Source organism: Gastrolobium bilobum, unplaced genomic scaffold, assembly GCF_033153095.1.
Source record: "Gastrolobium bilobum isolate Gb01-03AN ecotype WA unplaced genomic scaffold, APGP_CSIRO_Gbil_v1 utg164596, whole genome shotgun sequence".
NCBI classification, from domain to species: Eukaryota; Viridiplantae; Streptophyta; class Magnoliopsida; order Fabales; family Fabaceae; genus Gastrolobium; species Gastrolobium bilobum.
In genome coordinates, this window is record NW_026898318.1 from 13377 (window position 1) to 38789 (window position 25413).

At 36.6% G+C, this 25413-nt stretch overlaps 1 protein-coding gene and 1 non-coding gene across 3 annotated transcripts; one reads left to right on the forward strand and one right to left on the reverse strand.

The window, feature by feature from the left end:
• The first annotated feature begins 1293 nt into the window (after positions 1 to 1293).
• LOC133314872 (probable glutamate carboxypeptidase AMP1) lies at positions 1294 to 8749 on the forward strand. Of its 2 annotated transcripts, none has more exons than XM_061516405.1 (10): positions 1294 to 2339; positions 2469 to 2711; positions 3202 to 3354; positions 3480 to 3569; positions 3664 to 3751; positions 5889 to 5972; positions 6102 to 6190; positions 6785 to 6898; positions 6998 to 7132; positions 8283 to 8749. In XM_061516405.1, the coding sequence occupies exons 1-10, from the start codon at positions 1395 to 1397 to the stop codon at positions 8463 to 8465; spliced, it is 2124 nt and encodes a 707-aa protein (XP_061372389.1). In that variant the 5' UTR covers positions 1294 to 1394; the 3' UTR covers positions 8466 to 8749. The 2 variants fall into 2 exon arrangements, with proteins under 2 accessions (XP_061372389.1, XP_061372390.1); XM_061516406.1 differs by having other exon boundaries at positions 3480 to 3548.
• Positions 8750 to 24399: 15650 nt separating this feature from the next.
• On the reverse strand, positions 24400 to 24472 carry TRNAR-CCU (transfer RNA arginine (anticodon CCU)). The gene has a single exon. It is a non-coding gene; the product is annotated as a tRNA-Arg (tRNA).
• Positions 24473 to 25413: the final 941 nt, after the last annotated feature.

Sequence of the window (25413 nt, forward strand, 5' to 3'; positions counted from 1 at the left end):
ACTAGTACGGTCAAAAAGCCTTTATTCTATCTCAAAAATTTTGGTTGACATGAACACAAATCCTGATTGACACGGTCACAGAAAATTCCATTCGTAGTTGTGTTCTATTCATATTATCATATTAGGTTGAGAATTGCCGGCCCAAGATAGATCTTTTATTTTAAAATTTTAAAATTTCAAACAAGTTATATAATAGCTCTTTTATGGTTTAGGAAATTAGGAGAGGTTACATCAGTAAGGGTTCTTCATTAACAAAATTCAAGCTGGAAAGAAAAAAAAGGGGGAAAGATTCAAAAGTATATTTCAAGAAGGGCAAATTAGTATCTTAAATTGGAACAAGGAATAAGTCTAATAAGTAAATTATGCTAAATATAAGAAGTATGATAGGGATGTATTATGTATAAAACATTATTCTTGTATTTTACATGTGCTTTTCGCCTTTTACTTTTCTTATAGGAATACGTTTTTCGTGTTAAAAAAAGAGAGTAAGATCGATTAAAAAAAAGAAGAAGAAAAAGTGAATCCTATTTATATTTTGTGAGTGTATAAGATAAATTATCTCATAAAACACGATAAACACATTTATCTTTACTTATTATATAAAAAGTGAATTTTTTCTTTTTATTTAATCCCATAAAGAAAAGGAACGGTATAAAAGTATAAAAAAGAAATAAGGATAAGGAAATAACATTGATATTGCTACGGAGTATCGCGGATGCGAAGGTATACACTCTCATTTCTTTTTCCCAATTTTTTTATTAATTCAATTCAAGGCGTTACTCTTGTACATAATTCACAAAAAATGAGGGTCAATGCGTTTCAAGCTCTCACAAATAAACTCCGCTTATACTGTAGAAATAGAGTATACTTATAATTTTTTAGGATTTTTTACAATCATTTTATTATGGTCGGATAAAATCAAATTACGAATTTGATAATTTGATTTCGATCCAACACATGATTATAAGAGGAAAAGGCTAAAGAAATACTACGAATAGCCTCCATTTACATTATATCTTATATTATATATAAATTTAGTATTTTTATTATTACTATAAAATATTTTTATGCTATATTCACATAAACATGAAAAAATCCTATTATCTTTTTCTTTCTCATCTCATTATAATGGAACATTTTAACGCGAGTGTGGCATCGAAAATTTTCTTCGGCATAAATAGTTTTTTTATTATATTATATTATGTTATATTTGAAAACATCAATATATACAGCATTCACCATGAGTCCATGACACTGCAACATTAAATAACACTCTTCGTTTCATCCTAGAAACAGTGTCTCCTCCTCTGTTTCTTCTTCACTTTTTTTTACTCATTTCCTTACTCTTTCTATTCTGTAACCTGTAACCTGTAACCGTTTCATTAAACAGTAAAATGGTTCAGTTTCTGTTAAAACCCATCAAGGTTTTCACCGGAAAAACCTCTCCTCTGGTGACTTTCGTGGTGATTCTTATCCTCGGCATTCTGGGTTTCTATTCCCTGCATTCACCTTCCTCTACTTCCACTTCCCGGCAAGCGTCACGCTTTCGCCACGTGTTCCTCTCTTCCTCCTCTAACTCCACCATCTCCGACTACCTCCGCGCCCTCACCATGCACCCTCACCTCGCCGGAACAAAACCAGCCTCCGAAACCACCCGCTACGTCCTCAACCACTTCAACAACCTCGGACTCCGAACCCGAACCGCCTCCTACAACGCCCTCCTCTCCTACCCCGTGCGCTCGTCCCTCTCGGCGCATTTTAGCGACGGCTCCACTTCGGATTTCATCCTCGCCGAACCGGGCCGGTACGGACCGGAAGGCGTGGTGCCGCCGTACCACGCGTATTCGCCGTCCGGCTCGGCTCGGGCTCGGGCGGTGTTCGTGAACCACGGCAGGGAGGAGGACTACCGCGCCCTGGCGGCGCTGGGGGTGAACGTCTCCGGGTGCGTGGCGGTGGCGAGGAGCGGCGGCGGGTTGTCGCGCGGCGCGGTGGTGGAAACGGCGGAGAAGTATGGTTTGGCGGCGGTTCTGGTGTTCACCGACGGTGACACGTGGCGAGAGGGGTTTGAGCGTGGACACGTCATGAGGGGTGGAATAGGGGACCCACTGAGCCCTGGTTGGGGTGGGGTCAATGGAGGAGAGAGTTTGGGTTTGGAAGATAGTGAGGTTTTGAAAAGATTCCCCAAAATTCCATCTTTGCCCTTATCTTCTGAAATTGCTGAAAGGGTCTTGTGTTCCCTTGGTGGTGGTCCTGTGCCCTCGGAATGGAGGAGTACCCTAAAGTCCTCCAGTATTAGGAATGTTGGTCCTGGCCCCACACTCCTCAATTTTAGTTATCAGGTTTTGACCAAAATTTATGATTTTTTCTGTATCCAATTTATTATTATTGTTATTCATGTCTGTTATGGTATGGTTTCAATATTGAAAAATATATTGATTTTTTGATGTACATGTTTATATGTTTTTTAGGGTGAAAAGAAGGTGGCTACTATTGAAAATGTTTTTGCGGTTATAAAGGGAATGGAAGAACCTGATCGTTATGTTCTGTTAGGGAACCATAGAGATGCATGGACATATGGTGCTGTTGATCCTAGCAGTGGGACAGCTGTTCTACTTGACATTGCTCGTAGATATTCTCTTCTGTTGCGGTCAGGGTGGACTCCACGTAGGACCATCATTTTATGCAGCTGGGATGCTGAAGAATTTGGAATGGTAGATATCATATAGTGCTTCTATCTCCATTTATCATTTGGAATGGTTATAATGTGCTGTTATCACTTTAATTTTATTGCTTAGTGCAAAGGAACTAATTCAACCCAAAAGTTTAAGTTATTGGGAGAGCCTTCTTAATGGTTTATATTATTCTCTAATATGCTCTCTCTCTCGTGAGAGCTCACTGGGATTGAAGGATGGACAATGCACATACTCCATAAGACTTAATTAATTATTAATTAAATGGGGGATGGTGATGATCGAACCCGTGACATCAAGACTTTGATACTATATAAAGAACCAATTTAATCCAAAAGTTTAAGCTCTTAGATAAGGTTATTTTAATGGATTTATATATCTCTAAAACTTAGTTTGTGCTTTTGCTATAGCCAGATATGCACATTATCGAATTAGACGAGTTTGCTTCATTTCAATTATGGTGTTGCTTCCTGTAATATGCTTGCTAAATCAGGTTTATCCATTTATGTAGATTGGATCCACTGAGTGGGTTGAGCAAAACCTTGTTAATCTTGGTTCCAAAGCTGTGGCATACCTTAACGTAGACTGTGCTGTTCAAGGGCGTGGTTTCTTTGCTGGCTCAACTCCTCAGCTAGATAATCTCCTTCTTGAGGTCACAAAAGAGGTATTTGAAGTAATTATACGTGCATGTGCAAGCATTCATATGGATATTATATTATTATTTCAAATATAGTTGCTCCTGGTATGTGCTTAATGCTGAACATTAATTGCCATATATGTTTATTGCAGATCAAGGATCCTGACACTGAGGGTACAACGATATATAAGAATTGGGCGGCCGCTGGTGGAAACTCTAATGTAGAGCACTTGTTTCTACTTGTCAATGATCTTTTTTTAATATGAGAAGTGATTTTTAGCTGTAATGTAAATGCTGTTTCACTTACAACCAATATTTTTCCTTCATTGATTGCAGATTCAGAGGCTCAGTAGAGTTGATTCTGATTTTGCCCCGTTTGTGCACCATGCAGGGGTTCCATCAGTTGATGTGTATTATGGAAGAGGTACATACCTCATTGAGATGAACAAGAGGGTTCTGTATGACTTATGGAAAAGTCATGCCAATGTTTCGAGTAGAATGATTGGTTCATATCACATACACACGTATGCATTTTGTGCCACTAAATTTTAATTTTTTAATGTATCTTTTGGGCCATTTAGGAGGCTAGTCCAGGATTTGAAAGGCACTTAGTTTCTGGTGAGGTCGATTAAGGTTCAATTTCTTTCATGGTTTCTTTGGTTGGGTCACTAGATCTGAGGTCATGGAATTCTGTCATGTTAGTTGACGTTTTTTCATATAAAATATGGCTCAGAACTTCAATGGTCCTTGTGTTTCTGGCTATCACTGTTAAGCGAATTTCTGGAGGGGGAAGAATTGCATAGAAATGATAGTGAAGCAGGGAGAGAGGCAAGACTGAGAGATTGATTGAGAGAGAGAGAGAGAGGAGATTGAGAGAATGATTTAATGGAAGTAATTTTTTCTTCTTTAATCCATAATGCCATTGTTGCCTTTATAGTAAGGATTTGAAATACTAAAAGGTAAAATGCCAATGCATACTAAAAAGGTTAAGCAAATAAATGCTAATTCTAATTGATACTAAATACCAATCTAATCCTTCTATTGATGGAAGCTTCTATATACTAATTTATACCACGTGAAGACCTTGGTGCGTAACATTCTTTCCCAAGGGAGATGTGACTTGTCCTCAAGTTGAGACACAGCTTGTGAATGGTTCAGGTGGGTCTAGTTCGACAGGCTCTGGCAATAATGAGTCATCCTCAATGTTGCTTTTGAGGGTGGTGGCTGAAATGGCTGGTTGCTGAGGCGCGGCAAGCTGAGTTGAAGCATACATATGTGCCATCGCAAATGCATCATGCAAGTCCATAGGCTGATGAGCCTGGCCTGCCATGCACACTCGCAATTGCAGAGATAAACAAGCTGTACAAATGCTCCAGATAGATAACCAACCTGGCTGGAAAGGTTGTCAAAGGTGGCTTGGTAATCGAGGATAGATCAATACGAGACATCTTGGCAAGGAAGGCAGTGAGATCCTAATACTCGAAGGGACCAAAGCTGCGACATATAGCCTGGTCAAATGCATTCCAATTTGGTAGAAGTTTTTCTGCCGCCAATTCCTAATAGCAAGTGGTGGCGGGAGCGTTGAGGTGTATTGCATCTAGCAATAGGTGATCGTGTGGGTGAGTATGGTAATATTGAAAATAGAGGCTAACCCGGAAGAGATGCGCAGAAACATAAGGCATAGTGATGGGCTATATGGTGTTGTCTTGGCTGTAGTGGTGGTTGTTAGTGGTCTGCAGCCTAGAATGCCTCTTGCGAATGGGTGGATGAGAAGGAAGAAGTGGGGATTCCAGTTAAAGAGCCGCTACAAGATGCTGGTCACATTGGTCCAAAAGTGCTGTGAGGCTCTCAACTGTTAGTTGATTTGCTTTTGATGCAAGTAAATCTTGGTGCAATTGTTTGACAGTGGCAGCCGTGCCACTGGCTAGTTGTTGCACTGCTTGCAATTGAGCCTTGTACTATTGAGAACAGGTTGCTGGCATGATTGAGGCAAGAGTCTATGAAAGCACTTGTTAAGTGAATTTATGGAGGAGGGCAGAACTGCAGAGAATGAGAGATTAATCATGAGGGAGAGAAGAGATTGGGAGAATGAGTAGAAAGAAGTGATTTATTTTTCTTTATTCCAAACAGCCATTGTAGCCTTTATAGCAAGTATTTGAAATAGTAATAGGTAAAGCCAATAAATGCTAATGCATATTAAGGTAAACCCTATCAATGCTAATGCTAATTGTTACTAATCAGGACTAATTAATACCAATCTAATTCTTTTATTGATGTTTGCTAGTGAATGCTTATTGATATCACGTGGAAGACCTTGGTGTGTAGCAGCCCGATTATAGGATTTGGATATTTATCTAGCTATAATAATTATGTAGGAGCCAGAACTATAGTGATCAATCCCTAGATTCTTTAAGCATATAATTTTTTGCAATAAAAGAATTAGATGTTTGTATCCAGTGTGCTTCTATATGCCAATGTCTATAATCTGTCATTTATCTATAGCCCTGGCCCCTGGGTATTCAATAATGTAGTGTTTTTCTTTTTTCTTTTTCTTTTTTCAGATTTTCCTGTCTATCACACTGCTTTCGACTCCTATTCCTGGATGACTGTGTCTGGAGATCCATTCTTTCAGCGCCATGTGGCTGGTTAGATTTCTTGTTTAACCCCTTGTAATATGCATTTAAAAGGATTGTTTTATTGTTCAATAGCTTGTTAATCCATGTGTCAATCATAAGATGATGTATATATATATTTTCTGTTCTTTGTTGTATCAGTTGCTGGAATATGGGGGCTTCTAGCCCTTCGCCTTGCTGATGATTCCATTATACCTTTCAATTATCTTTCTTATGCAGATCAGTTACAGGTATGCACATATCTTCACTAAGTATTTTAGTTAACTTCTGGCTAAGTACTGTCTTTTGGGATAGGAAGTTGATTATCAGACCAGCCAAGGAATTTTATTTAGAGGGTTAATTGCAAACACCAGTTTTGATACGTTCAAATACAATTTATAATAATTCCCTTAAGTTAATGGTATTTATTATTTCATTTTCATCTATTGCATTGCATCATTAAATTATTATAATTCATAAATTAGTGTCTTAATCGTCCATAATATTTTTCTTGGGTACACCTGGAAGTTGTTTCTACAACTTGAACCTAGGACCTCTATCCATCCTAATAAATTGAACTAGGATCAGGATTTGTTAGTATTAATATTAATATAAAAATGAAATGGGCAAACTATCCCTAACCGAATTGAAAAATAGTAGATTTCTATTTAATAAGGATGAATAGAACTATAGAAGGCTAATATATGGCTGAGGCAAAGAGAGTGAAATGTGAGGTGAATTGAATTAAGTTCGATCAATGTTGATGTTGCATTGCAATGGCTGCCATCAATTGCAAAGCATTAATTTATCATTTTTGACTATATAATCTTCCCCTGCTTTGGCAGGTGTACAATAACATATTGAGCAATTTGTTAGATGAGCGGATTTCTCTACATCCACTGACTATCTCAATTCAAGAATTTGCTTCTGCTGCCAAAGAAGCTGATGATGAATCAAAGGTAAAATCAGAACTGCAACTGGTGGTCATGTATTGATATTATTTAATATTTAAAACTGCCATCTTATCTTCTCATATATGTCTTTGTTCTGAACTGCAGACTCTGAGATCGCAAGAAGCATCAGATCGTTTTTTAGATATGAAAAAACGGGCATTGAATGATAGACTAATGCTTGCTGAAAAAGGCTTCTTGGATGCGGCTGGACTTCGAGGAAGGAAATGGTTCAAGCATCTTGTGAGTTGTCTGCCTTCAATGTCTTTAAAATGCTGATTAAAAGTTTTCATGAACCAATTAGAAAAATGTGATCTCTCTTATGACTTAATATAGTCCAACGGCTTTGTGGAAACTTCTATCATCATTTTGGAATTGAAAATCTTGCTGTAGACTTGATGATTATATTGCTTGCTCCTTATCCCCTCACTGTTTCTATAGTTTGGCAATTATTACTTACTCAAACTTGTAGTTTTGTGAAATACAAACGGAATGAGGGATATGATTAATTTAGTTGCTTGGAGATCTAGCAACATTTCATGTTCGTGCATTCTTGTCATTCATCCTTACCAACATCCAAGTTCGGGGCAACATAGTATTTTTTTGTTCTTCATCAAAATGTGATTTTTATTGTGCTAGGGTGTGGCCTATATATTGTGTCTGGATCTTCTAGACGTTATATTAGATTTGATGCTCTTAATATACTAGTTGTCTGTTGAAACACACATGATTGCATCGGCGGACTTTTGTTGTTGCAAGTGTGTGCAAGCGCACACATAAATTTTTGGAAAATAAAATAAAATATATTTTGAGTCCTCAACAAAAATTACATGCCCAATTCAAACTTTTAAAAAAAAAAGTTGACTCTCAATCTCTCTCAATTTCAAAATAGATCCGGTTAGTTGAAATCGTAGTCCCTCTGCAATTCAAAGGAGACTTACATTAATCCCTAAAAAAGACTAACATGGGTTTATTTTGAAATTCAGAGAGATCACGAGTCAAATTTTTTTTTTTCCTAAGAGATTAAATTGGGTCTTGTAAATTTTATTGGGGACCCAAAAGGTACTTTATTTTTGTAGTAAGTTCAAGTTTTTTTTTCTTTTTTTGTTTATATTCTTTTGTTTTTTTAATACATTTAAAATTTTCTTTAAAAAAAAATTCGAAGACATTGTCCTGAACCTCCATTACTAAATGTCACATAAATAATATTTTTTGGATCCGCTGCTGCATGATTGTAAGTTTATGTTAAGCACCATACTTGCGAGAGATCCCCTTCTGTTGCTTGATATTTCTTCATTCAATTAATAAGTAGTTTACTTTGTATTATTGCATTGTACTAGTCTATCATGCTTGGTATAGGGAGATAAACAACATTTTTTGTTCTCATGTACAGGTTTTTGGACCTCCTAGCGATCATGAAAGCAAATTGGATTTCTTCCCTGGAATCGCTGACTCTATGTCTAGGGCGATCAAAATGAGTGAAAAAGAAAGACTTGTAGCAATTCAGCATGAGATCTGGAGGGTTGCCAGGGCTATTCATAGAGCTGCTTCAGCACTAAGAGGAGAAGTGACATAAAACTAGTAGAAAAGATGGAAATCTTTGTCTTTTACCGGTAAATGTCAGTTTCTTTTTGTCCAAGAGCATATATTAGTCCTTAGGTCCATTTTTACATGTATACCTACAACTGTACAAACGGCTTGTTCATTGCTTCTTGGTTAGGAATTTACTTATTTTATATGGGTGTAAATAACTTCTCCATTTTGGCTAGTTTTTGTTTTCCTTTTAGGATGTACTAAAAATATGTATTATATGCTTTATTGGTAGGTAATTTTTTTATCTATATCTGTTAAGTCATTAAACTGGTGAGGAATGGTTTTCCTTTTGGGATGTATAAAAGCTTTAGGGACGTTTGGTGGAGATAAATTTTACATTTTCAGGAAGCTCATATTGGGAATCTTAGTTACCCATGTTTGGTACCAAGATTTTTTAAAAAAATTTAGGAAAATAAAATTTTTGGAAATTAAAATTGTGAATCAGAATTTCCTAAAATAATATCACTAGATGGATGGATATTATTGGATTTTCATTTGATAGGAAAATTTACATAATTTATAAGATATAAATAACATTGTTTTAATATTTTCATAATTAAAATATTCTCTGTTGTTAAAACTCTAGCTGTGATATTTTGTTATGGCTTGATAATGAAACTAGTTTGAGAACGGTTAAATTTATTTGGAAAATTTGGATTCGATCCCCAACGTTGTGTTTTGACCATTTTGTAGCATATTAGAATTTTTGTTTCAAAAATTTATCAAATGTTAGTTTTGTAAAATTAACTCACATCTTCAATAATCATTTACAATCAACCAATCAAAGGTTAACCTACTAAATAGCTTTTTGATAATATTTAAAGGAAATTCACTATCCTAGGATATTTTCCGGAACAAAAAAATATCTCCTTTACCAAGCGTCCCTTAATGATAAGTATTTTTGGGAAAAGTGTCATTTTAAACAATGTAAAATTATGTCATTTTAAGTGAGAAAGAAATAGATCATACAAGAGAGAAAGTGGACAAAAAAAAGATGTGGTCTTATCTCTTTGTAAAAGTGAAACGACACAAATTGGGTCATTTAAAAAGACACACTTTTTCATTTTTTTTTAATAATTGTCTACTTTAAACCAATATTTTGAAATCTAGACCAATCAATCATTTAGGAAAGAACCGTGATTGAAGCATGTATGTTATAAAATGTAATAAATACAATAATATAGTATTATAATTAACACATAACTGAGGCTTAGTGGTTTATGTCATATTTTTTCCTCAATATGTATATTAGATCTTCACCTAGAGACAAAGAATATTTTGTATATGGGAAATCAAAGTCTCATGGTAAAATTAATCTTTCTTCTGCTTTCACCATAAAAAGTCGTGCATTTCTTTTTTTGTTTTTAAATTTAGGTGGGCTCCACCATTTTTTCTCTCAGCCGGAGAGAAATGGTATTTTTCTGCTACAGGAGAGCCATCAACCCCTTTTTATATTTACTAACCAGTTGAGGTCATAAAATCGGTGAATTGATTCAACTGTCCAGTCCAGTTACTTAGTATATATAGTAGGTCTCCCATCTCAGTGCCAAAAAATAAATAAAAAATTAAGGGGTATATAACTATATATCTCTCCTCTCTTCCTGTCCTAACTAAACACATTATTTTATTATTTTATTTTAAATTTTTCTTTCTTCCTTTATTTCATTAAGATAATGTGTTTAGTTGTTGTAGGACACGAGAGATATAGAGCCCATGATTTAATATTGGCTATGTGAAACAAAAATAAAGGGAATAATAAGATAAAGCTTGTAGTACCCAAAAAAGTGGTTCTGCAAAAGCTACTCTCCCAACTAATAAGAATAAATATTTCCATACTAAGGCAACAAGAGCAAGACCTCCTTCCACTATAAATACATGGATTTTCAGCCTAAGAAGGATCATTTATCCATCAATACATGAACTACTTGAATACTAAACTGATTTGAGTATCGAAGTACCTTGAAAGTATCCCCATCCAGTCTCCTCAAATTGTCTAAACACTAGCACACTAGCTCAACAATCTTGCAGGAGCAGCAAACTTATCTCACTTACTCTCAATTATCTCGCAAAGCTTCACTCAACTCAACCCTTCGTCTCAATACCAGGCTCAACCGTGTGTGATATAACTTAATTGTTATTGGACTGATCATTTACGCCATCTATGGGAAACGATAAATTTGACTCCCACTCCAAATAAATAAAAGCATAGTTGACACCAAGAGCAAGATGACAAAATTCTAGAATAAATCCAAAAACAAGAATTAGAGACGCCAGACATCTCAGAGGAGGAAAACTTCATCTATCTCTCCAACCCCTCCTCAACAAAATAACCCACCATCATATCAATAGCTCGCGGTCACCAATCAGCAGATGCTTGAGCTCCTTAAGCAACAAGGCCAGAGGCTTGAGGATCAGCATAAATAACTACTAGAATTGAAAGGGTTACAAACTAATCATGAAAAACATTCAAACTAGGAGGAGAAATCATATGCAATGACCAGCATGATGGGCAACCAGAATAATCACAAAAGCAACATTTTCAAAAACATGAAAAGAAAATAGACAACTATCAACCCATAACAGCCATGTCGCCAACCATCTTGTTGATCAAAACTTCCATCAAAATCCAAAAAATAACCTCAAAAGTAGCCCATCTTTTCACCTCTCAAATCATGGATCTACCCATCTCCAAAGATTTTAAAATCACCAAAGATATCCCTGATGTTGTCAGTTATCATTTTTTTCCCACCTCTTTGAAGGAAGTAGACTTGAGATGGTACTTTGCCTTACCAAGCAACTCTATCAATAATTGGGAAGATCTCGGCAACCAATTCTTGGTAAGATTTTCCACCAGCAAGGTGCAGTACAAATCAACCCATGCTCTAAAATAGTTAAATAAGGATCTCACGAATCAATGCAAGATTATCTAAAAAGGTTTTTTTGATGAAGCACTCTTGGTAAAACACTTGGATTCCTAAGTTTCCTTACATCTCATCACAGATGGTCTGCAAGATGAACCATTCTCTACGTCTTTGGCACAATAAAGACCAAAATTTGTTGAAGATTTTCTTTTGCTTATTGGGATTTTGATGGCACCTTTGCTATTGTTGTGATAATTCAACACCCACAATCCAAAGGAAAAGACCAATAACATCAATCAATCAGAACTTACTAATTAAGAAAATAGCAAATACATTGTATTTGATTTTCAATAGTACCTGTAATCAATTATAGACTCAACTTGGACAAATTTACTTACACTAAATACACTAATATATACTAAGGTTCTTGTCTCCAACTTATAACATAGTGACAAGGAAATATAGATTCTATTAACAGTAATGAAGAAGTAGACTCCACTATTCACAAGACCCATTAATTACAATGAAATGAAAAAGCATAAGAGAACACATCTTCAAGTGTAGATGTAGATATCTGAACCTTCAATCTTAGTCCCCCACAAACGCCTACCTATTTGCAAAGTTCCCCTTTTCCTATACCCTTTACTTGATTATTTTCTTCTCTCATTCCCCATGTTGTTCTCACCCCACTATAACTTCCTTACACAATGTTTTCCTGCTCCACCATATCTCCTTCTCCATTCAAAAGCTACCAGTTGTCCTTTTATTTTCTCTCTTTAACTAACTCCATTTTCGTATTTTCTCCTGAAACCATCCTTGTCACACTCTTCTCATTACTTCCTTGATAGTCTGGATCAACCATTTCAACATTCTTTTGTTGGGCTGACCTTTTTTTGAACCTCTGCCTCTTATAAGCTCGTATAGTGAGGGCAAAATATTTGTCCACACGGTGGAGCTAGTCTTAAACATCTTCGCTTGAGAAAGTAAGGAGTTCCAATTTCCTCTCGCCGGTGTTCCATCCTCTATTACTCGCTTCATCATTCTCCGAGGAGTTTTTGTTTCTCCAACCTCCATGAAATCTATTAGGAACACCCTCATATCTCATTTCATTCCTCACCATCACCATGTTGTGTAAAGTTCTAAGCACATTAGTCAGACTTGCCTCCAGTCGTCCACACACTAATAACTCTCTTTACCCTTAATGTCAATAATTGATTGATTAGTTTTCTATACTCAATCAATTATTTATTCTCTTGACTATGATAGTTTCTCTAATTGATTACAGCACTGACTAGTGTCTTCAATATTCAAGTACTGAAATATATCAAAGGGACATATCCTACAAATTCCATGTTGTTTATCATATAAATACTGATAATCAAATAATCTCACTCCCAAAGTATTGAATTACTGGCCGTCAAAAGATCAAACCTAACCCGTTGGTAAATCAAAGAGTGGAAACTATTTAATTACCTATTTATAATAAACTCAGGATTAAGAGCAATCACATAACTATAATTAACTAGAGATTTGATACCTTGTAACAGAAAAATAACCTTAATAACATCCCTCATTGATCCTTTTAATGTGAATGTTAATAAACAAATATTTTTCAATGATTCATACAAAATCATTTTATAAAATATTGCAGCCTAAATAAAGTGCTCAACGTTATTTAACAGTTGTGATTCTATTCATCAAATGTGAGAACCTATGATTATGTCCTCTATGAACGTATTCAAATGATCATATACCCCACAATTGATCCGGACCTTGATGTTTGTAAATTTTATGCACAGAATAATGAATAATTCCTCATTTGTGAAATTCAAAAAATGAGGATTATGGGGGAGGTGGCTGATGAGGATTATGTTGTTACTGCGGCTCCTGTTGCTAATGCTGCTGTTGCAGGTGCTGCTGATGCTGATGAGTTTCAGAGAAACCCCCTCAGACAAGCTAGGTTTACATGCATGCTGTCACCATTTGAGCACGATCAGAGTAAATGTGCGGGTTATCATGGTCGACCGCACTGATGTTTTTCTTCTAGATTAGGTCGTATTTAGATTTTATGTCCAGTTGTTCGTCATATGGACTTTATTTATGTTTATTCGGATGGATGCGTACTATGATATTTGTATTACACGATTTATGACTTTATTTGTGTTATTTCACATTTGTTTACTTTGCTATTATTGCGGAAAAATTTGATATTTTGAAGACAGTTATTTCATTCTAGGAATGCGACTGTTTGTTTATGCATACATTTGATTTCTCAACAACGCAGGACTCATGATATGCCTTTTTCCATGTCTGATATTATAATACTAAAAACAAAAATATAGTAATGGGTTATACATATAGCGTAGGTGGAAGATGGAAATACATCACATACGTTAGCCATTATTACAATGATATAATCACTGTTGTGGTTGTTATCGCGAAAGACAATGTCGTTTATTATGACCAACCTCCCTACAATAACCGCATCTTGTTCGAGTGTTGGCGCCCTCTCTCGAATCCATTTCATTGTTGAATACGTGTACTTCTCGGCCTTACCCTTTGACGTCTCATCGAAACATCTGGAATAATTGTTGCCTGTCGAAATGGTGGTATGAAATCTTCGTTTTCGATTGGATACCATTGAGGAGAATAAATTTCACATTGAAACCGGGCACTGTATGCAGGGTCTATGTACTGCGTGGGATCGTGATGCGTGGATGTGCACGCTGCTATGACATGGCTACATGGGAACCTGAAAGCAGTGAATCACCACACTGAAATGTACGATCAGACAATGAAACCGACCATTTCTTACCGCCGCGATGAGTACGTACATTATACGACTCTTGTACTTCAAATCTGGTCCTTTACGCGTCGTAAGAAGTTACAAAATGTGTCGCGGCTCTTCATTGATTGTCAACATATGCTCGCCACATGACTTTGACAAAGCGATTACCTCGCCCAATCCCTCACGAGCTTCCTGTCCATGCTCCAAAAAAATATGCCACTAGTCTACTGTAAGTTATATGCGCAACTGATGTAATAGGAAGGTTCTGCGCCCCTTTTAGAACTTTATTAACACATTCAGAGATATTTGTTGTCATGTGACCAAACCTTCTTCCTTGTTCATCGTAAGCGATACCCCACTTCTCTTTCTGGATGCGATCAATCCAAGTAGCTATTCGTGGGCTTGTTTCTTTAAATTTCTCTAAACCAGCATCAAAGTCCAAGCGCAATGTTGTATATCCTGCATTTGGCACACTTAATTATATTATAGACTGTATGTTATACGAGACACACATATTGAATAGTACTTAACTTCTTCAACTTCTTCTTCATCATAACATTCTTGAACTTGTGATTGAAATTACTCCCCACGTGGCGAAGGCAATACACGTTGTATGCCTGTGGTGGAGCCCTTCCTAGATAAACATTGTTGACGACAGACAATATGCCCGGAAGCCGACCATAAATGAGATAGATTCCGTGTTTTTGAGTGACATGTATTCGAATAAGTGATAAGAACCACGACCAATTGTCAGTGTTCTCCCCAGAAACGATAGTGAATGCAATTGAAAGAATGTAATTGTTGCCATCAACTGTTGTAGCAACCATGAGGGTTCCCCGATATTTGCCATATAGGTGGGTATTATCAATCAGGATAATCGGCTTGCAATAATTGAAAGCTTCACAACACTGTTTAAATGTCCAAAACACCCTTTTGAACACCTTGTAAGCTTGGTCTAGGCATCCATTAATGAAATGGTCACGCAAATCCAGCTTATAGGCGGATCCTGAAGAAAAACGCAACATACAATCCAACCACCTAGGTAGGAACGCATAAGACTCATCCCAGTCACCGAATACTTTTACAATAGCCTTTTGCTTTGCCTTCCATGTCTTCCTGTAAGATATATGGAATCCAAGGCTGGTTAGCCCAATTTTGACGCTGGGCTCCTCTCTTATCATTTCTATATGTGGTCAAACAAGAATGTATTAGTAAAGATTAAATTTCATTTCATAAATTTAAACTGAAAAATTGTACGCACCTAAGATCAATGAACATATAAGATTTGAGTCCAACTGCTTGTGATCTTGGGTAAGACTCTGACTAACACACGTGTGTTCGTTGTTCCATATGCCTATAACCCATTCACTGTCCCCCCTTTTTTGGTATGCCCTCATCCTCCATGGACAACCATCGTTATGATTTTGATAAACCATTATCAACCTTTTCGTATCACTTTTGTCTACGACTGTTGTGCGATGATTAGCCATACAATATTGTTTGATTGCCATCTGTACATCTCTCTTGGTTTCAAACACTTGGTCCTTATACAGCTCGTGGACCATCTTCCAGTTAGGTATTTGCGCTTTATGCATATCATCCAACTCTTGATCTGGGTATTCCCAATTAATATTTGTGTAATGGCTTATTCCAGACCAAAATGGTATACTATCATTTCCTGCATAATAACATATCAAAACCCCGCATTGTGTAGTTTAATATGATCTTACATAAGCACTAATAAAGCATTAATCGTTACATACCTGCAACTGGCGGGTCTTGCATTCCGACAATGCCCGGAGATGGAATTGATTGACCAACTGCAGTAGACAGACAACAATCAAAATCACCATTGACATCCGTATTAGATGACCCGCTGCCCGGAACAAGACCTTCACCAACCTTTTCCTCGGAACTATTCGTACGCCAAGATAGAACATATATGTCGTGGGCCAGCAAGATTTCATCACAAATTTGTTGAGTTGGTGGTGCAAGCGCGGTTGACGCCTCACGACCATCTTCTGTATTGACCACTGACTCCATGTTCATGTCGATGAAGTCATTGAATGGTGCAGAAAGTTGACTGCTTGATTGTTCGCCATAGTTGACATCTGTATACAATTCTATAAATCTTGACTCCCCATGTTCGGAAGTGTTTGCATCTACTACTAACGCTACATCTTCATCTTCGACAATTTCCACACCAACCCACTGCACGGGATTACCCGAGGCACATCTAGCAGTCAATCGAGCTAGAATCTGACCACGTTATAATCTCAACTTCTTGTATATTATCTTCTCCAGCTCATGAAGATTGCATGTTGGGCTCATGCGAAATATTTTTGCATCACCTTAAAAAACTTGCTCCTTCGGTCCAAAATATTTTCTCCCATTATAATAAACAGTGGCGATTACATTATTCCTGCCGTCACTCATTGTACAAAAGTAGAAAAAATAACACATAATCAAAGATAACACAAAAGTAGTAGAGCTGTGTATATAAAAGGAATGTTCGCACTTGGTGGTGAGGCACCTAAATGGAAGTTTTTGAATTTATAGTACTTAATTCGTTACATGGTATAACAAATTACAGCACATAATTCGCTATGCCCCCTAACGAATTACTGGGGAGGTGACACGTGTCTCTGCTTTGTCAGACATACACATACTTCGCTACAAGTCATGTGAGTTTATGTGGTGTTTTGACACGTGTCCTGACAATGATTGGGCAGGGACTGACCCATCTGACACATAATTCGCTATACTGTGTAGCGAATTATGTGTCCAACAGAATTGTGCCACATAAGCAGACATAATCCGCTACACAGTGTAGCAAATTATGCCTGGCATGCCACGTGTCCAATTGCTGACTGTGCAGGGCAGCCATCTTGTCCACGTAATTCGCTACACTGTGTAGCAAATTATGTGGCCATTTGAAACGTGCCACATCAGCAGACATAATTCGCTACACAGTGTAGCGAATTATGTCATGTGGCATTCTGGGAATTTTTACTGTTCGCGTGGCAGTCCGGTAAATATTTTGGTGAACAGTGGCAAAATGATCACTGTTACTGAAAGATGAGACAACAAATCGGCCGAAACCTGCACATGCCTTGTTCTCTTATGGGGTGAGGTTTTTTCGAAAGCCAATTTAATCTCCTAATATTATTTTCTTCATTCTTTGGACTCTAGCTTAAAACCTATAATCAAGGATTTAAATCCTTAAATTGTAAACCTGTCTTATGCAAGGAGAGTGATCACAAGTCTATAAGTCATGATAATATAAATCTTTTAATGTTTGAAAAATGAAAAGTACATAATCTTGTTAAAAAAGAAGAAGATCAAACTGTACTTTTTAAGTACCATTGTTTTTAAGCTCATCCAAATATGCTTAACATAAAAAAAATACTTTAAAGAAACACTTTCAAAGACCAAAAGGAGCACATCATTTAAATTGATTTTGTAACATCCCTCCGTGTGTATGTGTTGTTAGGGGTGTTTATCCATCGATCCAAACCGATTCAAATCGCAGTGACTGAACTGAAAAACCGATAATCGAATAAACCGAAAATCAAAAATCGAAAAACCGAAAACAGAAAAAAAAAACTCGCAAATTTTAATTGGATTAGATCGGTTTTCGGATTGGTTGATGAAAACTGATCCAATCCAAACCGATCCAATATATTAATTCTCCTCTACCTACTTGGACTTTTCCCCAATCATAGTCCAAACATTTCTAAACTCAAGATCCATTAACTCATCAACTAAACCAAAAAAAAAACAAGTCACATCTCATTAACAAAATTTCATCTGTGTAAAGCTTCATATCTCATTGCAAAAAAAAAACTATATTATTGTTTACTGATACTTTTATATTTTTTTTAAAAATTACAAAGCCAATATATACAAAAGATGTTATTTGTACAATAATTATGAAACAAATTTTAAGATTTGCAAAAAAATCGAAAATCGATCCAATCCAAATCGAAAAAAATTGGATCGGATCGGATCGGATTTGAAAAAAAATTCAAATCGAATGGATGATTATATGATCAAACTGAAGGAATTGGATCGGATACTTTTTGCTTCTAAAATCGATCCAATCCAGTCCGCGAACACTCTATCTGTTGTGCGATCGACAAAGAATATCTTCTTATAACTCTCATATGGAAAAAAAGAAAACTACTCATTCAGTGATCATTTACATTAAACACTCACAGCCAATCCCTCCCTCCCCCTCGAACAAAAAATAAATAAAAAAAAGGTAATACAATGTTAAACAGTATTGTAATAAGATCGAGTTTTTTTTTTTTTTCAAATTACAACAGACATCAGGTACCTTATGTGCAAAAGAAAATTGAGTTTTTTTTTTTGTATTGCAAAGAAGAGATTTTTTAGGAAAACTAAACCAAAAGCAAGAACAAGATTTTTTTGACAAAATTTAAAACGGAAAAAATCTTCCACGGAATATTTCGTTGGAAATCCAGTCGATAGCATGACAAATTCCATTAAAAAGTTTATCTGTAATATTGTTGAACTTTTTTCGTTCAAAAAATCCGTTAAAAAGAATGACTTTTCTGATAGTAAAAGAACAATAAAACTCTTTCTATTAAGTTTTTAATAATGCCACGACAAAGTTAAAACAATTTCATAATTCCAAAGTGAAATTTGACCACATGTGATTGGAGCCTCTATTTTAATTCATCTCCTCATATACGACTGAACCTTCAAGTAGTTTGATTAATTACTGCGTCTTCTCCTCCATCTGCAACCTGCTGATGATGAAAACAAAAATTTCACTAAAATTATATTGAAAATACGTTCTCAATATTTCCTCTGATGTTGAATTCCATAATTACTTGAAAGATAAAAACTTATGCATTTTTTTTTGAAAATTGACCCTAATTACCTCTTTGAGACGAATCAGAATTCTCTGGTATCTCCACGAATTTAATTCTTTAAGCCGCATATGGGAAAACTTATGCATTTTCAATCTAACACGAGAAAGATGTAAAATTTATATTTTCGACCTGTAAAATTTTAATAGTGTTGAACACATTTTGACTTTAATTTTATTTTTAATGTTATTAAACTATTTTAATATCATATTTTTACTAAACCGTTAGTTTTATCAGCAAAATGTTTCAACATAGATTTAATATGTGTTTTTGAGACTGAATTTAAAAAAAAAAATAGAAATGAATTTAAGCGAGAGCAAGTCTCGAGTTGCGATAAAGTTATTTCTTTGTATGTGTGTGTGTTTTAAGAAGAGATAACGCGTCCATCCCACCAAATATGAGCATCTCGCATACAGTGGCGGTGCCACTTATAGCCTAGGGTGTAATATCCCGAGTTAAATTTAACAAATTGTATTTATTATATGCAATTATATAATTAATTATAATTTGACCGATATTAAAATTTTGATTTACCCTGGCTACAATTTGTAATTTGGTCCTATGTAAAACTTAAAATATTTTTGGTGAAATATTTGAGTAAGTTATATTAGGTTATGTGTCTAATTTTCACTTGTATAAAACAAATAAATTATTTTTAGTAAAATTAAAAAATATTTAATAAAATTATAACTCTTCTTAGTGCTGCTTGCTCAGGTGTTTTGTATTTAATATAATTTAAATATATTATCGTATGAACTAACTAAAATTAAGAAAAATAAATACACACATAATTTTTTTGACCCGGACTCAAATTGGAGCCCGGTTCTGCCATTGCTCGCATACCTCCTAGTACTCCCAAACAACAGCTCAGAGAAAGGAACTTGTCAAGATCAGCTGCACAAAACAACTTGACCACCAAATGAACCAAATGGTTACATGATAACACCAACTTGCCACAAACCAAGCCTATTTGTACATATCTCACCCACGACATAGTAGAGATACAACTAAAAAATTTAAGGCATTTATACTTCTCCTATTGTTATAGATGAATACTATGTTCTGCTAACGGATCTTGAAACTATTTTATTATTTTTTTAAATGTAAGAATTTATTTGCACCAGCAGAAGAAGTGGCGAACCCAAAATTTATTTGAGAGAGACACAATTAAGTGCAAAATGATCTTGAAATATTAATATATTCTTGACCGTGAATAATATGCATCGAGGGCGAGATGAGTAACAAAAACATTGATTATTATCATGCATGTCAAATTTCCTTCACCTGGGAGAACCTCCCCGATCACCTTGAAGAGTGTAGTTTTACCCGGAGCGAAAACAAGTGGCATCCTCAAGTGTGGTCCTTCAACTGAGGAACAGGACGTTGTAGCTCGCAGTGCCTTCATCCCGAAAGGACTAGAGCTTCCTTATGAGACCTTGGAGAAGGAACTGTTTCATCTTGCTTCGGGTGAGGGGCAGGGTGATGTGGAGGGAGGTGTTCCTTTCACAGGTTCAGAACGAGGTGTTATTGCTACGAAAGGAACGAGAGTAGTCTCTTACTTGGATAAGGTCATCTGTCTTAATGGAGAAGGTTATGCTTCTGACAAGGAAGAGGAAGACTGGATGTCTAAAATGATCAAGGAGAAGGGAGTAGAAGACTTGCCTGATGAGGTGCACCCTGGGGTGTTGATGATCCTTTATGCCCCTCTTATGTCTTCTCTAAGAAGCAACACATGGAAGACTGCAAGAAGTGGAGTAAGGCTTTGATCATAAAGCTGATGGGAAAGAAGATCGCTTCTCGTTTTCTGTTGGCCAGGCTGCAAAGGTTATGGAACCTCTTGGGACAGTATAAGGTGGTGGAGATGGATAATAGTTATTCTTTAATCATGTTTAATGAAGACAGGGACTACATGCATGTCCTCCAAGATGGCCCATGGATAGTGGCTGACCACTATGTTATTGTCCAAAGATGGAGACCTTTTTTTGATCCCTACAACGAAGAGGTCAAAAAGCTAGCCATATGGTTGAGGATCCCTGGTTTACCCATTGAATTTTATACCATGCAACACCTTTGGAGTATAGGGAATATCTTTGGGAAAACCTTGAAAGTGGATAAGGCTTCTTTCAGAAGAGAGGAGGATGGAGAGGGTGACACTGACAAGGCAGATTCACAAGGATTTGTGTGGAAGTTGACTTACGAAGGAGTTTCGTATCTAGGTTTAAAATCTGAGACTATATATCCTTGAGGAAGAAGTCATTTTGAACGTGGGGTATGAGGGTTTGCACCTCATTTGTTTTGCTTGTGGGAGGTATGGTCACAAGAAGGAGGCCTGTAACGGAGGGTTGGATTATAGACAGGAGAAATCTGAGGGGGAGTCTAAAGCTTCTGGGTCTGTTAATAGATCTTTGATTGGGGAGTGTGAAGGAGTTAATTTGAAGGAGAATGAGAAAGTTGAGGTGTCTGCCATTGGGGCCTGGATGGTGGTGAAAAAAAGTTCCAAGGGTCGCAGAGCTAAATCGGTGCTGAAATCCATGGTTGCCGGAAAAAAAGAGTCTTCTACGGCTCCGGTGAGCAATCTGCTTTCGTCAGAGGTGGTTCATACTGCTGTGCATGCAGAGAGAAGAACCGTACAAGCCCACCCAGCTATGAAACTAGTGATCAGAGCAGGGGATAGAGCTAAAGGTAAGGCGGTGTACTCGAGGATGTATCCCTTAGACAATAAGGGCTACATGCAGAGTAAGGGAAATGCCTTGGAGAATTCCTTGCATGGGAAAGGAAGCCTACATTCGAAAAAAACAAAAGTGTCCAGTACGGATCTAAGAAATATAGTTGGACATAGTGGTCAACATATGATACATGGGTCGAATCGAGTTGGGCCTTACTTGGGGGCTCCTGTTAACTTAAACCTATCTGCGGGTGTTACTTTTAAAGCTGAAAAGGGAACATTTTTTAAAAAGGTAGATTCTAACCGCATTAAGAAACTGCCTGATTCTGTGCAGATCCTTAAAAGAGTCTCCCAAGAAAAGCCGGACCTGGCCAGCAGAGCTGATGAAAAGTTGCTGGAAGAGGCTTGTATGCCTCTTAGTACATAGTGGTGGGCCACTATTCTTTTTGCTCCCCTTTGTTCTTTTGGTTATCCATGAACTTGTTTACGTGGAATTGTCGTGGGGCCAACAAGAAGGGATTTATCTTATTTATTGAAGATATGATTAGGAGTTGTGACATTAAGATTCTCGTTTTAACAGAGGTCGGTATTAGTGGGGAAAAGGCTGTGAAACGTGTCAAGCAACTTGGGTTTAGTGGCTATAATATTAATGATGCAATTGATTTCTCAGGGGGTATTTGGGTCTTATGGGACCAGTCTGCTGTGGATGTAACCGTTTTACATCTCAAACGCCAGTTCACTTATGCTTCCTTGAGGTGGTTACACTCCAACGTTACTGAGCTTACTACCTTCATCTACGAGTCCCCCAAGCGTGCTGAAAGAAAATATCTTTGGGACGATATTAATGATATTAAAACCTCTATGACTGGTACTTGGCTCATTACGGGGGACTTCAATGCTATTAATTTTGCCAATGAAAAAGAGGTAGGTGGAGTTATTTGTGAAGGCAGCATGTTGGATTTCTGTGACTGTATCAGGTTGCTTCCCTATTATTAATAGCCCATCTTTCCTCCATTTGCACTCTGTTCCTTCTGATCTTGAAATTAAAGAAGTGATGTTTAGGATGAATCCCTTTAAGGCTTCTGGTCCTGATGGATTACAAGTTATCTTTTTCCACTCGCAGTGGAATACTATTGGTAGCTCAGTTTGTAATCTTATTAAGCAATTTTTTGTTAATCCTGATCTAGTTGGGCCTATTAATAAGTCCCTTCTTTGCCTCATCCCAAAATTAGATAATCGTGACTCTATCTTGAAGTTGAGACCGATCAGTTTATGTAATGTTATGTTCAAGATTGTCACAAAGATCCTGGCTAATCGTTTGAGACCCCACGTGAACAACCTCATTCTTCCGAATCAATGCAGTTTTATAAAAGGTAAGCATAACACATACAATGTCATCATTACTCAAGAGATCATGCACTCGATGAGAGTCAAGAAAGGACTAAAGAGATGGATGGCGATCAAAGTTGATCTTGAAAAACTTACGATAGGGTCAATTGGAAATATCTTCATTAGACTTTGGGCGATGCGGGTCTGTCTGCAAAAGCTATCAACTTGATCATGGAGTGTGTCTCCTCCTCGTCCCTAAATGTTATTTGGGATGGATTCACCACGGGAGATTTTAGCCCCACTAGAGGGATTAGACAGGGAGACCCATTATCTCCCTATCTCTTTGTGTTGTGTATTGAAAGACTAGTTCATTTGATTCTCCATGTTGTGAGCCTTAAGAAGTGGAAACTGGTGGTGCTCAAGAGAAATGGACCCCCATCAGTCACCTTTTTTTCGCAGATGATCTTCTCTTTTTCGCAGAAGCCTCTGTGGAACAAGCTAGCATTATGAATAATATCCTTCAATGCTTCTGTCGTGCCTCGAGCGAGAAGATAAGCAACGGAAAATCCAGACTCTTGTTTTCTAGAAATGTCTGCCATACAAGAGCCAATGAAATTGCCCAAGCTTTGGGATTTTCTGCCATACATTAAACGTTAACTCAATATGTGCTGTCATCTGTCCCTACTTACACTATGCAATCTTGTTTGTTGCCTGCTAAAATCTGCGATGGTATTGAGAGAAGCTCTAGAGACTTTTTGTGGGGGATCATCGCTAGACAAAAGGAAGATGCACACTGTGGCTTGGAAGGATATTTGCCAACAAAAGAAGAGAGGTGAACTTGGGTTGAGAAGTATGAGAGGTATGAACCAGGCTATGTTAATGAAGGTAGGACATGGATTGCTGAATCAGAAACACTGTCTTTGGGGCCAAGTGATCAGAAATAAATATTCAATTGGAGATGATTTGATCCCTTTGATTAACCCGGCTAGACAATCATCTAATCTTTGGCAAGGTATTGTGAAAGTATGGCTAACAAATAATCAGCTTGTTCAGCCAAAGGAATCAATTTTCATCTCAGAGGATTGTCTTGTTAATGCTGAGGGTGATTGGAATTGGTGTTAAGGCAAATATCAAGTCTAAGTCCTTACTGGAGATGCAGGACTGGAGTCAATTATTTGGGGTCATAGTTTGGCACATTTGGAAGGAGGCTAGAAATGATTTGGTCTTCAACCAGCATACTTCGAGTCAGGAGTGACAAGACATCAGAAGATGGAGAAATTTATTTGCTGTGGTCGCGGATTGGAACCTGTATGTGTTCTTTTACTTTCCCTTATTTTCAAAATAAATATTTAGCATACAACTATGTGAAACGAGAGCGCGCCAGGTAGGGGTCGAACCTACGACTTTCTGCTTAGGAAACAGACGCTCTATCCACTGAGCTACAGGCGCTTATTACTTTGTTGGAACTACAATATTTTTTTTATTATAAAATTTAGTACTCCTGATGACGGATGAATAGATGATGTTGAAAGACTTTGTCATGATTATACTATAAAATTCATTTATAAAAAATTTGACCACAAATACATTATTAATATTTAATTGAACTCCAACGTATTAGTCTAAATACTTGTAGCACAATTGCCGCGACTTTAATTTTTCAAGTGTAGGCTTTTGCAAATTTCGGATTTCTTTCTTTCTTTTTTATTGTGATTAAAGAAAAAATCTATTTCATATTTCAATACATCAATTTGTTTATTTTTCATAACCACAACCTGAATATTTTCTCCCTTTTATGGATAATTTCAAATATCCTTTCTGCATGGAGTGCTTTCGTCTAATTACTATTGCTTGGCAAATTTTATGTAAGACTAATTATTTAAAAAACTTTAAAAGTAGACATTCAAAGGAGATCTAATGCTGAAATCATGGTATAGTAAAATTTTTCATGAAAAGAATAGCTTGCATTGTGAATATTTATTTGGTTATAAGGTCAAAACTCTAAAGGGAATCAAGATTCAATAGCAAGGTGCGGATGTACAGAACCAAAGAGATGTAAGATTAAGTGGAAAATGGTAAATGGGATTAGCTCAACAAATTTTTCCGATGATAGAGAAAGAACGAAAATTACATCTAGAAATAAATATTTTTATTGTGCAGCTGTTAAAAATGAAGTCTTAACCAATTAATATAAAGAACTATATACAGTCGTACCCATCCCTGCTCTTATTAGCAGCTTTAATCAATCAATTGAAATACTCTTAAGCTTTATTTAATCATAATCCTATTCATCTAAACCAACCATTTATCAGCAATTGTTATATTTTAATGAAGAGTATATTAATTCAAACTTAAGCAAGATCACAATGAAGGATGCAACATCTTCCCGC

What these genes read in the sequence shown, in the direction of transcription:
- LOC133314872 (XM_061516405.1), top strand. Translation starts at nt 1,395, where the DNA reads ATGGTTCAGTTTCTGTTAAAACCCATCAAGGTTTTCACCGGAAAAACC. An exon ending in TAGAGCACTTGTTTCTACTT is followed by an intron (nt 3,570 to 3,663) that starts GTCAATGATCTT and finishes CATTGATTGCAG; the next exon opens with ATTCAGAGGCTCAGTAGAGT. An exon ending in TGATGTGTATTATGGAAGAG is followed by an intron (nt 3,752 to 5,888) that starts GTACATACCTCA and finishes TTCTTTTTTCAG; the next exon opens with ATTTTCCTGTCTATCACACT.